The sequence below is a fragment of the Pogona vitticeps genome, chromosome 4 (assembly GCF_051106095.1).
Source record: "Pogona vitticeps strain Pit_001003342236 chromosome 4, PviZW2.1, whole genome shotgun sequence".
Classification (NCBI taxonomy): Eukaryota; Metazoa; Chordata; class Lepidosauria; order Squamata; family Agamidae; genus Pogona; species Pogona vitticeps.
Window position 1 is genome coordinate 160,036,896 of NC_135786.1, and position 13,904 is coordinate 160,050,799.

Here is a 13,904-nt window from a genome sequence, read left to right on the forward strand (position 1 = left end):
TTGCCATTCATCAATAGCAGTGATGGAGGCCAGGAGACCCTTGGGATGTTGTTGAACCACATCTCCCATCATTCCTCATCACTGGATATGCTGGCTAGGACTAATGGAGTTACCATTCAACTACATTTGGAGGGTTATATATTCCCCATCTCTAGGTTTTTATTGACATCACCTGGAGCAGTGTTCCCCAAGCTTTGGCCTTGCAAAAGTTTTGGACGTCAACTCCCAGATTTCCTGGCCATTGAACCATTCTAGCGGTGGATGCTAGGAACTGATGTCCAAAACATGTGAAGGACTGGGATTAATTAACCACCATCCCTCGACATGCTTGTTTAGCAGTTTTCCTTAAATTATTCTTGTCTGCTCATTTCAGCTGAAGACAATGCGCAGAGAAGATTATCAGCGTGTAATTGCTGATCTGGAGATTCACTACCAAGAATTCCTCAGGAACAGCCAAGGATCAGAAATGTTTGGTGATGATGAGAAGAGGAAGATACAGACTCAGTTCACTGATGCCCAAAAGCACTACCAGACTCTGGTCATCCAGCTGCCAGGCTACCAACAGCAACAACGTCCTCAGCCACCACCACAAAGTAAGTCCACTCTAGTGGTGCGACTATATGTAGAACTAGTTTCATGTTGTGGTCACGAGGCACACTGCAAGCTGACATAACTGGTATGATGTTCTGCTGAGCCTAGTAGCCATTATGCAGCTCACCATGGATGTGACACACCCTTTCTCTCTTTCTACATCTGGGAACCAGCTGGGTGCACTGTTCTCAGGTTGGCATGTCATAATTTTTGCAGACCTCTGCTTTACAATAAAAGGAAAGCAACACCTAATAAATAGGTTCTGGACATTTGGTTTTCCATGCAGTCCTGAGGATAATTGGTTGCTGATGCCTACTGAGAAACACTTTTTAATTATATGGAGTTGTGTTTTGCATATGCCCGGTTCATTCCACTGCAAGTTCTTTGCCACATAGGGAAGAAGAGAAGAAGGCAGACCTATTCTGCAGAATGTAGAAGTTATGTCTGTTTCCATTCTCCAGAATTGCCCTCCTGGCCACAATGTCATACCTCCCTTTTTCACAGGGGTTCACTTTCCAAAAGTTAAAATGGACAGTCCTCTTCTAATTCTGAGGAGAGCAGAAAGTAGATCAGAGTCCACTGGTAAATCAGTAAGGAGTCCAGTCAATTAAAAAAATAACTACAGTGATACTATTGTCACCCCCATTTTCCTGATAACGTAAAGAAAGCTGTTAGGAGGATGGCCTGGAATGCATATTTGTGTGGAAGGACTTTCAATTCTCGTCTAAGAATCGCTTCCTGAACTTTGGATTCTTTTGCCCCAGGCCCTGGTTGGAGGATTGTGGGGTCTTGTAAACTTGACACCACAAGGCCGGGGTCTCTCTGATGCTACTACATACTGTACATTCCAATGTCTCTCTGTCTCTCCCCCGCCCCCGCCCCCCAGTTATACAGACTGAAGTGACTCATGTGGGCTCTGCCGGCAAAGGTCAAATTCCAGATTGGCCCCGGGAGCAGGATAGGCAGGAGGCCTGGATACTCATGGAACTCCAGAAGCTTCGGCGCCAAATAGAAAACTGTGAATTTCGGGCGGTGCAGAGAACACCCCTCCAGCTTGATCAAGGGGCCTCCCACAATTTGACCATCAGAATCAGTGAATTAGAGGTATATTTGATTAGCATGAAACAGATCAATTATGCTATATACGGTTCAGATCAACAAAACGTGTATCATTGTTCTCTAGTAATCTAACACACACTGGTCAGCCAGAGGGAATGTGTTGGATGTACATTCAGACAGACTTTGGGGCAGGGGTGGGGAATCTGACTGTTCAGATATTGTTGGACTTCAGTTCTTTGTGTCTCTCACTTTTTGTTATGGAAGATGAAGTCCAGGAGCATCTGAAAGGTTGTAGGTTCCTCTCCTCTTCCTTGAAAGTTATGCTTCAGAAAACCTGGATCTTCATCAGGTAATAGGGGTGAAACTATTGACTTTCACACCTGTTACTATTATACTGTGGTAAGAAGTATTTAAAATCCCATCTTCTTTTTCCATCTGTTTTTATATTTTGCCACCAGAATACCTCAAACTTCTAATACAGCCTCTTTTGTGGTTGATGGATTTCTGCAGAGAATGAGGACTGTGAGTGTAAGCATAAATAAAGCGGCTGAATGCAGGGAAGCCAAGCCTACACACACACACACACACACACACACACACACACACACACACACACACACACACACACACACACACACACACACACACACACACACACACACACACACACACACACACACACACACACACACACAGAGAGAGAGAGAGAGAGAGAGAGAGAGAGAGAGAGAGAGAGAGAGAGAGAGAGAGAGAGAGAGACAGGGGGGGAACTGTCGAAACAGATGTTCTGTAAAAACAAATGAATGAAGTATTATTTGGAGGTTAATCACGTAATCATTAAATATGTGCAAGAGTCAGTTATGATGTCTTTGTTCCTTTCTTTCTTTTCAGGGCATACAAAATGAATCCCAGGCAATGGCAGATGCTCTCAACAGACAGAACGATTACCTTCCCAATTTTAGGGGCTCAGAAAAGTATCTGTATTTGCAGTCTGAAATCAATGCTTTGTTTCAGAAACTGGAAAATATTAATGGGGTTTCTGCTAGTTATTTAGATAGGTAAGAGACCAGAGGAACAATCTTCTGATGCCTTTATTGGTTCTGGAACTGTGTGCTTTGTTTTACAAGAACTAGCGGTTTTGTTAAATCCTCCTTAGACATCAAATTGATTAAAGTACCAGGATGTTCTAGCACTATTAATATTCAGCAACAATAGTAATAATGTACTGTCAGGTCTATTCCATCTTATACTGATTCTTTCCAGGGTTTCCTAGGTCTAGAGCAGTTGTTCCCCAACCTTTTTGGAATCACGGGCCGGGGTCCGTGTGCGGGGGGCACTCCCCATGCTTGCGGGGGGCCGTGGGTGTGGTGCTCTTGCAGGTGAGTGGGGTGTTCACTATACATGCATGCGGGGGTGGGTGGGAGATCTGTCTCCGCGGTCTGGTCCTGCAAAACCCATGGACCGGCACCGGGCCGTGGACCGGGAATTAGGGACCCCTGGTATAGAATACTCAGAAATAGTTTCCCATGATCTTCAGGGGGTTACTCTGGGACTGAGTAACTTGTCCAAATCTAAACCAGCTGGCTCTTCTCCCAAAAAGCACAGGAAATCAAACTAGTTGATCCTTACCTCCCAACTCAACAAGCTATGCATCCACCCTACTAATTCAAGTTCTGCACTAAGGAGTACAAAATTAATTGATAAAATAAGCCATGTAAAAATACCATTTTATGCAGTACACATTGCTCAGTTTGCATACAAGAAGTTCCTGGCTTTTTTCAGACTGCAGTTTTGATATTGCTACTGTTTCTAGAAGCCACAGCAATACTAACAACCAAAACCAACCTGAAACCAGTGTCTGTTTTTACCAACCCCATTAAGGAACGTAGAATTCTAATTTATGAAACTGCTAGCGTGGTAACACTTTACATACAATAGTACATATTTCTACTGAAAGAGGATTGAATCCAAGTTTAATCCCAGCTAGATTAAACCTATTGAAATAAATAGGACTATGTTAGTGCTGCCTAATATCTCATTCATTTCAGTGGAACTGCTCTAATTGGGACTGAAAATGGATTTAGGTCAGAGCTTTTATTTTATTTAAGATCAGACTGTATACCCATAAAACTTACAGTTCATAGCTAATATTCTTAATATCTATGTTATGCTGACTGTCTTAACTGGTGTTTTACAAAGCTGGCTCATGGATGCACACTGTCTACTTTAAGAACAAAAATCAGTTTCTAGTGCCATCTAAAGAAGATTCTTCTGTGCATGGATTCACAAGTAAAACTTTCATCTATGGAATGATGAAGACAGCTTTTTGAATGTGTTCAGGCACTTACTTATGTTTAACTGGCTGGGTAGCTCAATGAGTTAGGTATTTGGCTGCAGAGCCAGAGGTTCAGAAGGTCAATTCCCCACTGTGTCTTCTGAGAGAAGAACTAGCCTATATGGCCTTGGACAAGCTGCACAGTCCTAGGGTTCCCCCGAAGAAGGAAATGGCCTTGTATAACTAGAAAACCCTGGAAAGGATCGCCATGTCAGACTCGACTTGATGGTACATAATAATGATAATAATAATTTCTTATTATTAATGCTAAGTTAGGTGTAAATCCCTTTCTGTTTAATGGGTCTTATTCCCATCTATGTATGAATGGGAATGCACTCTTTATTTCTTGGAGTATTTAATATTGTGACAGCTGCTAAGTCTATATGTAAATGTAAGAAAACTCGGCCTGGGGTTTAGTTGTGAAAGCAAATAATGTTCCCCTCTCAATAATGGATTTGACTTTTTTTATGGTACTGTTTTTGCTGCAGTTTAAACGCATTGAGATCACTACTTCAGGCCATTCTCCAGACAGATGACGTGATCCGAGTGTTTGAAGTCCGACTCACAGAAGAGGACACTCTTTCTTTGGATCCAGATAAAGTAGAAGCTTACCGTGCCAGCTTGAAGGTGAGAGTAAAATTACTTTTTTTTTTTTAAGAAATCAGGGAAATTTATCAAAATTGATAGGCCAGAATTTGGGAAATTGTGGAGATTTTTGCTTTTTTTGTTCACAAGGCATAAGCTTGTGTATGTTCCCTACTTGCTCTTGCCTGATGCCTCTCCATCATCCTTCCTCATTATCTATACTGATTAGGGTTGATGGGGGGGGGGTTACAGTCATCAGACAACTGAATCATGACTTGGCCTTGCCACTTCCCAAGAAGTTAAAAAATCAGAAGCTAATTTCAAGGCTGTGAGTGACAAACTGCGGCTCACAATTTGAATGTTTCCTGCTGGTTCTTATGGGGGTTGCTAAGCATGGGAAACTAGGAAGCCTACACCAGCACATTGCTTGTAAACTCTAAGCCTCTGAAATGTTGCCATGTCCTTCTGTGTAAATATGGCCAGTGAATAATAATCTCTTAAGAACAAAAGAACAAGCAATCTTATATGTAATAATCCAAATATAGAAGATATTAGTATATTATTTTAAAAATCAAACATTGTTATTCATGTTTTGGATATCACTCCAAGAATAAATTCTTTGTCACAGTAATAAATTTGATTTATCTATATTTTTACTGTTTTCTCTAAATTTACTATATGGGTAGGTGTGATCGTATCCCACCCTTTCTGAATCTGGTTACGCTTTTAAAAAAAACCCAAAAACTTTTCATGTAGCACATACAGATGAACTTACAGTGTTTGTTTCTGACTGTATGTTTTTCTAGAAAATGAAAGCAGACCTTAGCATGAAGAAGTCCTTGCTCAGCACCTTAGAAGCAGAGCTGCAGAAGGCCCTCCAGGTTCACTCGCAATCTTCACAGTCGTATACACTCTATGATTTAGATCTCGGAAAGTACACGGACAAAGTCAACCAGCTAACAGACCGTTGGCAAAGAGTGGAGAAACAAATAGATGACAGGTTTGTTTTTGTTTTCCAAAGGCTAACCAAGATCCACTCATAATATTACAGTAGTGGGCAAAGTGTGCCCTCCCTCCCCTGTTGAAATCATGCTGGAGAAGCTATATCAGCATCTACAGACAGCCCAATTTGCGACTCCCCTTTAGAAAAGATTGTTATGGAATGAATGAGCTTTTGAAAATAGGCAAGTTATATGCATTCACAGCTGTTCCACATTGTAGTTTAACTTGTAGAGCCAACACATATTGCAAACCTAAGACTTCTTAACAGATCAGCGTGACTCTCTCTGTTCGTAGGCAAGGGGTACAGCTTTGTGGTAGGGCTCATATTTCCTATTTAGGTCCCAGAATGAATCCTGGCACCTTCAGTCCAAAAGGAGATTTGGGTTGACACAGGAAAACCTCTGGTTCACATCTTGAATTTCTTCTATTAATTATAGTGTTTCTCTATATAGGTTGCTAGGGAAGATGAGCAGGAGGATGAATTGCATTCATGTCTTGTGGGACTAGACAGGACTGGACTACACTGTTGGGTTAGACAGGACTTCAATCTGATCCAGCTTGGCTCTCTCTTACCATATCCCTACAATAGGCAGCTCTGGGCTAAATGAATCACCGGTCTAAATCAAGGCAGCTTCCCATGTTTATATTGTGCTGTGTATCTTGCAGATCCTGGGATTTAGAAAAACAGGTCAAGCAGCTGAGAACCTATCGAGATCATTACCAGGCTCTGAACAAATGGATCTCTGATGCCAGGCGACGCCAGGATACTATTGAAACTATGAAGTTGGGAGATGTTAGCACTGTCATGAGATACTTGCAAGAACAAAAGGTATTGGAAGGGGGGGAATATCAAGCTTAAATCACCTACCTTGCAATTAAAATACAAACAGTGTGTGGGGGGGGCAGCATTTAGGATCAGGCCAGAATTCCTGATAGAGTAATAGTGGCTAAGGAAAGAGCACAATTTCGAAGCTTTATGACACAAGTTAAAATCTTGACTGCATGTGCATTCCCATTTATAGACTGGCTTTGGGGATTTAGCAGAGTAAATGCAGCAGGCAATTTGCTATCCTCCCAAATTAACAGAAATCCTGATTTCTGGGAATTGGGTTAAAATTAACATGTCTTCCTTTCTGGCAGAATTTGAACAATGAAATAACAGGCAAGCGAGACAAAGTGGAAGAAGTGGTCAAGAATGCAGAGGTGTGCTCAGCTGCAATCAAGGTACAGTTGCTTCAATATTACCCTCCCACTCCCCCGCATAGAATTTTATTTTTATGACAAGGAGCTAATAATGCTGCAAAACTTCTTTTCAGTCGTAGGGCAAACCTGCTTTTCCAACATGACAAGCTTCTTTATTGGCAAAGCCAGCCTTATGACTTAACTGCTGTGTTTCTGGAAGTTTTTTATCCATGATAGTTTGGCTGGTCCATAACCTCCACCACACATTTTGAAAGGCATGGATGCCAATAATAGAACCACAGAACAAGACTCTTGGGGAGGGCCTTGTGAGAGGAGAAGAAGATACACAAGTTCACTGTCAGTTTATAAAAAAGATTAAAATAAGGAAGCATATAAAGAAATGAGTTCCACTGAAATATATGTTGGGCTCCCAACTAAATGTATTTAGCCTCAGACTGTCAATCGTATAGGTCAACTTTACCTGTTGCTAGTTAAATTGTGGGCATGGCATATGAAATAGTTAAGGCATGTCATTCAATTCCTGCTGACCTCATCTTATGAAACTTTTTGTCATGTTTCCATAAAAAAACAATTTCACTATTTAAAAACTTTTTTGTAAGCTCTGTGTGTGTGTGTGGGGGGAGGGAGTATTTTATCTCTCATCTTTTCTACCTTACCACCCTCATATATTTTGGATTTTTAGAAACATGTCCTATTTTCAGCTTCTTCTCCTGCTCCCTATTCATCCTACTGATTCTTGAAACGGACTTTGGAGACGTATTGCCTTTCCGCAGTTATGAAAAATCCAGACGAGGAAACATATGCCAATGATCTTCACAAAATGCATTGTGTTTACATCTCCTTGTTCTGCAGGATTACGAACTCCAGGCTGCAGCCTATAGTTCAGGACTAGAGACTTTGTTGAACATTCCAATCAAGCGGACTGTGGTCCAGTCTCCTTCAGGGTTAATTCTGCAAGAGGTAAATGGCTTTCCTTTTATGCTACTCACATTGTTCTTCTGTGGTGAAACCTTCAGTGTTAACTGATTGTTTGACAGTAATGACTGTAAAGTGGCTGTGCAATTCTGAAAGAAAAGTGAAATTGTTCAGGGATTACTCTGCCAAATGAAGCAAGAGATGCACAGATTATCTTCTTCAGATCGTAGCCTTTGGAAATATATGACAAAGAACTTGATGTGTTTGTTAGCTCCATCACCACGCCTGGCTCTGCAGTTCCCCCCAAGTTGCAGGGTGAATGTCTGGAGAAGGGAGCCAATTATACCTAAGTAGATTTCCTGTACAATTTAAGACTCAGCATTTGCAAAGTTTAGCATCATGCTGCTGATTTGTTTTAAAACACTTGAAATAAACTCTGTCTATACAAACTAAAGACAATATTTAGGATAACTGATAGGCTTCTGTTCTTTTTGCTTTCCTCAGGCTGCAGAGATTCAGTCTCGATACATAGAACTTCTTACAAGATCTGGAGATTATTACAAGTTCTTGAGTGAAATGTTAAAGAGCCTGGAAGATTTAAAGGTAATCACTTTCAGTATGCATCGTATTAACAATAAATGGTTTAGTGTCCATCACTTTTGTACAGTTGTATAAATTCTTTCTTTTGTTTGTTTGTTTGTTTGTTGGTTTTTGTGTTTTTTTTATTTTTTATTTTTATTTATTTATTTTGCTTTTTGGATCTGTGCATGCAGTAAAATCTCATGGTGAAACTTTTTGTGTGCTAGACCAATTCAGACTGCAGATAGAGGATATCTTGTTTGAACAGTAGATTCCTAAAAAGTCTAGCATATTAAGAAGAGGGTTTTAGATCAGCTCCTCCTGATATGCTAGTATTCTCCATGCAGGGAGTTTTTTCCCCACTTGACAGCCTCCAGGCTGTATCCTTATGTGAAAAGTTTAGGAAAAGATGAACTGCATGTGTAGAAAAGACAACCATTTCCATTAGAGTAGAGAGGATTTTTCGCTTCAACTTCAACATTCACTCAAAGCAAAAACGAACTCCTATAGGTTCACTATTATATCAACTTTATGTAGGGCCCTCCCTGAGCTGGAATTAAGTTCTAGAAATGATTTTAGATGTCAGTTCTCAGCCACTGAACATGTGGAGCAGTAACAACAAATGGACTGGATAAGTATAGGATATGTTTCACTCTCCGTTGAGGAAATAATAGTTTTTTGTCACACACATGAGATTACAATGCAGGCATATAAAAGCTGACCTGGGACATGTGCTAGAGAGACTAACATCAAGGGTGAGGAAGGTGCTGTTTGCAAAAATTGTTTATGTGCTGCTGTCCCACTGTTGGACTAATTGTTGGTTCAGACATGATACATGGCTATTATGTTGCTATGTTCATTTCTGTTTAAAAAATTATATATGCTCTTTTTTCTTTTCAAAAGGCTTCCAAAGTAAAAATATTAGTCTTGAAAGAACAGCCATTATAAGTGTGCCCCAGATCTGTTTTCAGAGTTGGACTTTAACTTTTAAACACATACTGTATGCTACTGTATACTTTCTCCAGATACAATCATTCTTTGAGCATAAGGTTGTTTTTGCTGAGAATTATAGCTTAATTATAACACAGGCTTATTGAAAATATCAAGTCTATTATGTCTATCAAGGCTAACAAGAGAAAGTAAAGATTGTTATAGACAAGCATTTAAAGTTTTTATTTTATTTTTTTTTTAAATGGCAATCTGTATTACATGCAGTTGGTAATAAAATAAAATAAAATGGTTGACATATCTAATATATATATATTTCCTGATTTTTCATTCTGCAGATGAAAAGCACCAAAATAGAACTATTGGAAGAAGAGCTGAGACTGGCCCGAGACGCCAGTTCTGACAGTAGCAATAAGCACAAATTCTTGGAGCAAAACCTGCAGAAGTACCAGGTGGAAATTTCCCAGCTAAAAGCCAAACTCATGGGCTTGGAAGAAATGAAGAGACAAGCAGAGATGGACGGCAGTTCTGCCAAACAAAACCTGGATAAATGCTATGCTCAGATAAAAGATCTGAACGACAGGATAACAAGACTGACATATGAAATTGAGGACGAGAAGAGGAAGAGGAAGCTGCTGGAAGACAGATATGATCAGCAGAAGACTGACTTTGACCAATTGCAGAAGACAAGGCAGAGTGAGAAAGAAAGTATTGGTTGGCAAAAGATTGAATCTGAGAAAATCATCAAGGAGAAAGAGTACGAAATAGAAAGGTTAAGGGTTCTTCTCCAGGACGAGGGGACTCGGAAGAGGGAATATGAGAATGAGCTGGCTAAGGTAAGAAACCAGTTTAATGAGGAGGTCAGTAATCTAAAGAACAAGTATGAAACAGAGATTAACATTAAGAAGACCACCATTCACCAGATAGCATCCCAGAAAGAAGATGATGCCAAAAACCTCAGAGCCCAAATCGATAGGCTACAGAGGGAGAACAGAGACTTGAAGGATGAGATCGTCCGCCTCAATGATACTATTCTGGAAACTACGGACCAACGGAGGAGGGCGGAAGAGAATGTTCTTCAGCAGAAGGCTTGTGGCTCTGAAATGATGCAGCAGAAGCAACAAATTGAGCTGGAACTGAAGCAGGTTCTTCAGCTGCGCAATGAAGACAACTCAAGATACAAGAAGGCACTTGAAGATGCTACTTCAACCATTCAGGAAAAAGCCAAGGAGATTGAAAGACTAAAGATTCAGCTGCAGGAAGAGGCTAAAAGCCGTTGGGAACTTGAAAATGAACTGGCTAAGGTAAGGAACAATTATGATGAGGAAATTATTAGTTTAAAGAACAAGTATGAGACTGAGATTAATATCACAAAGACCACAATAAACCAGGTGACAGTACAAAAGGAAGAGGAGTCCAGTAATTACCGAGCACAACTTGACAATGTCATAAGAGAAAATAGGAGCTTATGCGATGAAATTAGGAGACTGAAGAATACGATAAGTCAGACCACGGAGAACCTTAGACATGTAGAAGAAAGTGCTCAACAGCAAAAAGCCATTGGCTCAGAGATTTCACAAAAGAAACAGCAACTCGAAATTGAGTTAAAGCAGACTGTCCAGAAATATTCAGAAGAGACCGTGCGTTATAAGCAGTCACTTGATGATGCTGGAAGGACAATTAAAGAGAAAAATAAAGAGATTGAAAAGTTTAGAAAGTTATTAGAAGCAGAAACAAACCAGAGGAAATCCTTGGAGGAGGAAAATATTCGACTGCAAAGAGTGCAGTATGATCTGGAGAAAGTCAATATCAATGCAACAGAAACCATCAGCCGGCTCAAAGTTCAGGAGCAGGAGTTGGGGCGGTTAAGAAGTGAATATGAAAGACTTACACAAGAAAAGAAAGGGAAAGATCAAGAAAGTACAAGGTTCCAGAGCACTATAAAAGAGTTGCACCATCAGAAACACACACTCGAGGAGGAGCTTAATAGGCAATCTAGAACTTTAGCTGAAGAAACGTCCAAGAGAAAGAAAGTAGAAGAAGAGCTAGAAACAATGAGGCGATCTCTCAGAGAGCAAGCTGTTAAAATCACAAACCTCACTCAGCAGATAGAAGAGGTCTCAATTGTAAAGAAAAGGAGTGAAGATGACTTGAGACACCAAAGAGAAATCCTAGATAATCACATGAGAGATAAGCAGAGATACATGGAGGAGATAAGGAAGTACACCTCAGAGATTGAAACCCTGCGTCGCCAAATGGTCCAAGAGCAGGAGAATCTGAAACAGGCTCATGTGCGCAATGAGCATTTGCAGAAGGCTATTGAGGATAAAAGCAAAAGCCTAAATGAGTGCAAGATCGAAATTGAAAGGCTTCAGTCTCTTACTGAGAACCTTACAAAAGAACATTTGATGTTAGAGGAAGAGCTGCGAAACGTAAGACTGGAATATGATGATCTAAGAAGGGGCAGAAGTGAAGTGGATGAGGAAAAAAATGCTACAATAATTGAACTAAAGAATCAACTCCAAACAAGCAGCAAGCATACCCTGGAACTTCAGGGTCTGATAAATGATTTAAAGAAAGAAAGGGACAATTTGAGACAGGAAATTGAAAAATTCGAAAAGCAGGCTTTAGAGGTATTCACAAATATTTGATCACAACTTTACTATCCCTCAAATGCTATAATTTAATAGAATATGCATTTGCAGGCAATCAGTGAACACTAAAGTAATGTATCTGTGACTTAATTGATTCATTGCCCCTGTCTTTAGTTTGATATTTAACTTTAGGCCCAGATTTGAGTCCCTTTTAAAGCCTGGGATCTCATAGTATGAAGGGTGTTTGGTCTTCTACACTTATTTATTTCCCTTCTCCCATTTCAGGATTCTGAGATAAAAAACAGGATCCACAATAGCTTAGTTATACTCAGCAGGTTAGGGCCAGCCTTAATCATCTTTAGAGTAGACCTATTTAAAACAGTGGAACAGGAGTAATTATTGATATGAATTATTTTATAAGCCTGTATTTAACACAATGTTGGACATTATTTGGTCCAACAGAACTTAAACTGTCTTGAAGGTTCCTTAAGAGAACATTAGCTGCACCTTGCATCAGCAGATGCAGAACTGAGAAGCAGGCTATATTTCTAAAACTTGTTATGGAAACTGCCTCTATTCTTAGTTGTTTTGCCACCTTCGCCCCAAAGACAAAAAGTATGCTACTTCCCGCCACCTCTGAATACTGTATGCTTTTATCATGAAGTATACAATATGTTACTCATGAAGTTACGTATTGAATCATAGTCTTTCTTTATTTTTCATATATTTTATGTATTATTTGTATATATGAAAATACATTTATATTTGTAGAAGTATACATGTGCAGGCATGTATACTGTTACACTGGTTTTATGTATGTGATATGCATTTTATTGCTATACATACATCTATGTAGTTCTTATGTGTATGTTTATACATACTGTACACATGTATACATAGTTTTATTACTTTTGTATATATTTGCAGTTAATTTAATTGCTGAGCATTTTAAAAAGTTAATTATATAGGTTATAAGCTAGCAAAGAGTTAAGAATGCACAATCCCATTGAAATCCATGAATTTAAGCATGTTTAACTTTGTGTTGGATTGTGACCTTTTCTCTTGCACATTAGGCTCCTAATTTTACAAAAAAATGGTCAATTTCTTTTCCATGTCTTTGTTCCTTGCCTTTCTTTTATGCCTCTCAAATTGTAATTTATAGCCCTCTACTGCCAATTAGCAGGAGCAATCCATTTAGCACTGCTACAGTTCACCTTTCATTCATTTCAAGCCCCACTGAAATAAATGGAGATTGTGCAAAAGCTATGTTTGGTAAAGAACATTGCTTTGCTGGCACAATATCTGTTGCTGTATCCATTTTCTCCCACTGTTGGTTTCTTTCATCCTTCCCCACATCTACCTACATGCATGTACATTTACTCCCACGAGACGTAGACATTCATTATCATTGTAATTCATCATACAGATAAGTGAAGTCTACAGTTTCTACTTAGAAGGCTGTACTAACAGCATGAGTCATCAGTTAATCTAATAATATTATTAACCGTAATGCTTACTAAAAATGAAATCAGACGTATGGCATGAAATAATTAGGTGCTTGGCTTTAAAGTGGATGGAACTGGGTCCAGTTCAGACTAGTCTAGATTTAATGTCACACTACATAGTAAATATATAGAGTAAGATGGCAGCTGGCACTGTCTCACTGCTCTTGAAAAATCCAGGGCACATTTCAGCCGACTGAGTAATTTTCATATTCTGGGTGCCCATTTTATTTTTTTAAATGACATGCAGATGTTATTTAAAACAAATATTTAATAAGGAGGAATGGGAAACAGACAAGAAACATTTGCTGCCTCTTTGTTTCAGTGCAAATGAAAGCAAACGTAGACTCAGGGCTCATCTACACTGCTTATTTTTGGAGCATGCTGGTGTGGACTAAATGGAATTGCTTGGGGTCAGGTGGAGGTGTGATATATCATTTGGTGTGACCTTTACATCCAAATGGCATATCAGAGCTCAATAAATCCCATTTGATCCTGCTCCTTCTGTTTTAAATATCTAATATTGTGAAGTGGCTCACTCATTAAGCCCCATCGCAATATCAGATATTCAAAACAGAAGGGGCCTTGACA

General features: G+C 39.6%; 1 protein-coding gene across 3 annotated transcripts in view; it reads left to right on the plus strand.

Annotated features, from left to right (window-relative positions):
- DSP (desmoplakin) overlaps positions 1–13,904 on the plus strand; it is a 50,954-nt gene that overhangs the window by 31,784 nt on the left and 5,266 nt on the right. The window contains exons 14-23 of one of the 3 annotated variants that reach the window (XM_072998600.2): positions 374–593; positions 1,478–1,695; positions 2,542–2,708; positions 4,474–4,612; positions 5,377–5,570; positions 6,239–6,401; positions 6,713–6,796; positions 7,628–7,735; positions 8,195–8,293; positions 9,556–10,521. In XM_072998600.2, coding sequence (XP_072854701.2) covers positions 374–593; positions 1,478–1,695; positions 2,542–2,708; positions 4,474–4,612; positions 5,377–5,570; positions 6,239–6,401; positions 6,713–6,796; positions 7,628–7,735; positions 8,195–8,293; positions 9,556–10,521 — 2,358 coding nt within the window. Of the gene's footprint in view, positions 1–373; positions 594–1,477; positions 1,696–2,541; positions 2,709–4,473; positions 4,613–5,376; positions 5,571–6,238; positions 6,402–6,712; positions 6,797–7,627; positions 7,736–8,194; positions 8,294–9,555; positions 11,851–13,904 lie in introns of all 3 variants that reach the window. The other 2 variants (XM_072998601.2, XM_072998598.2) reach the window with 2 other exon arrangements.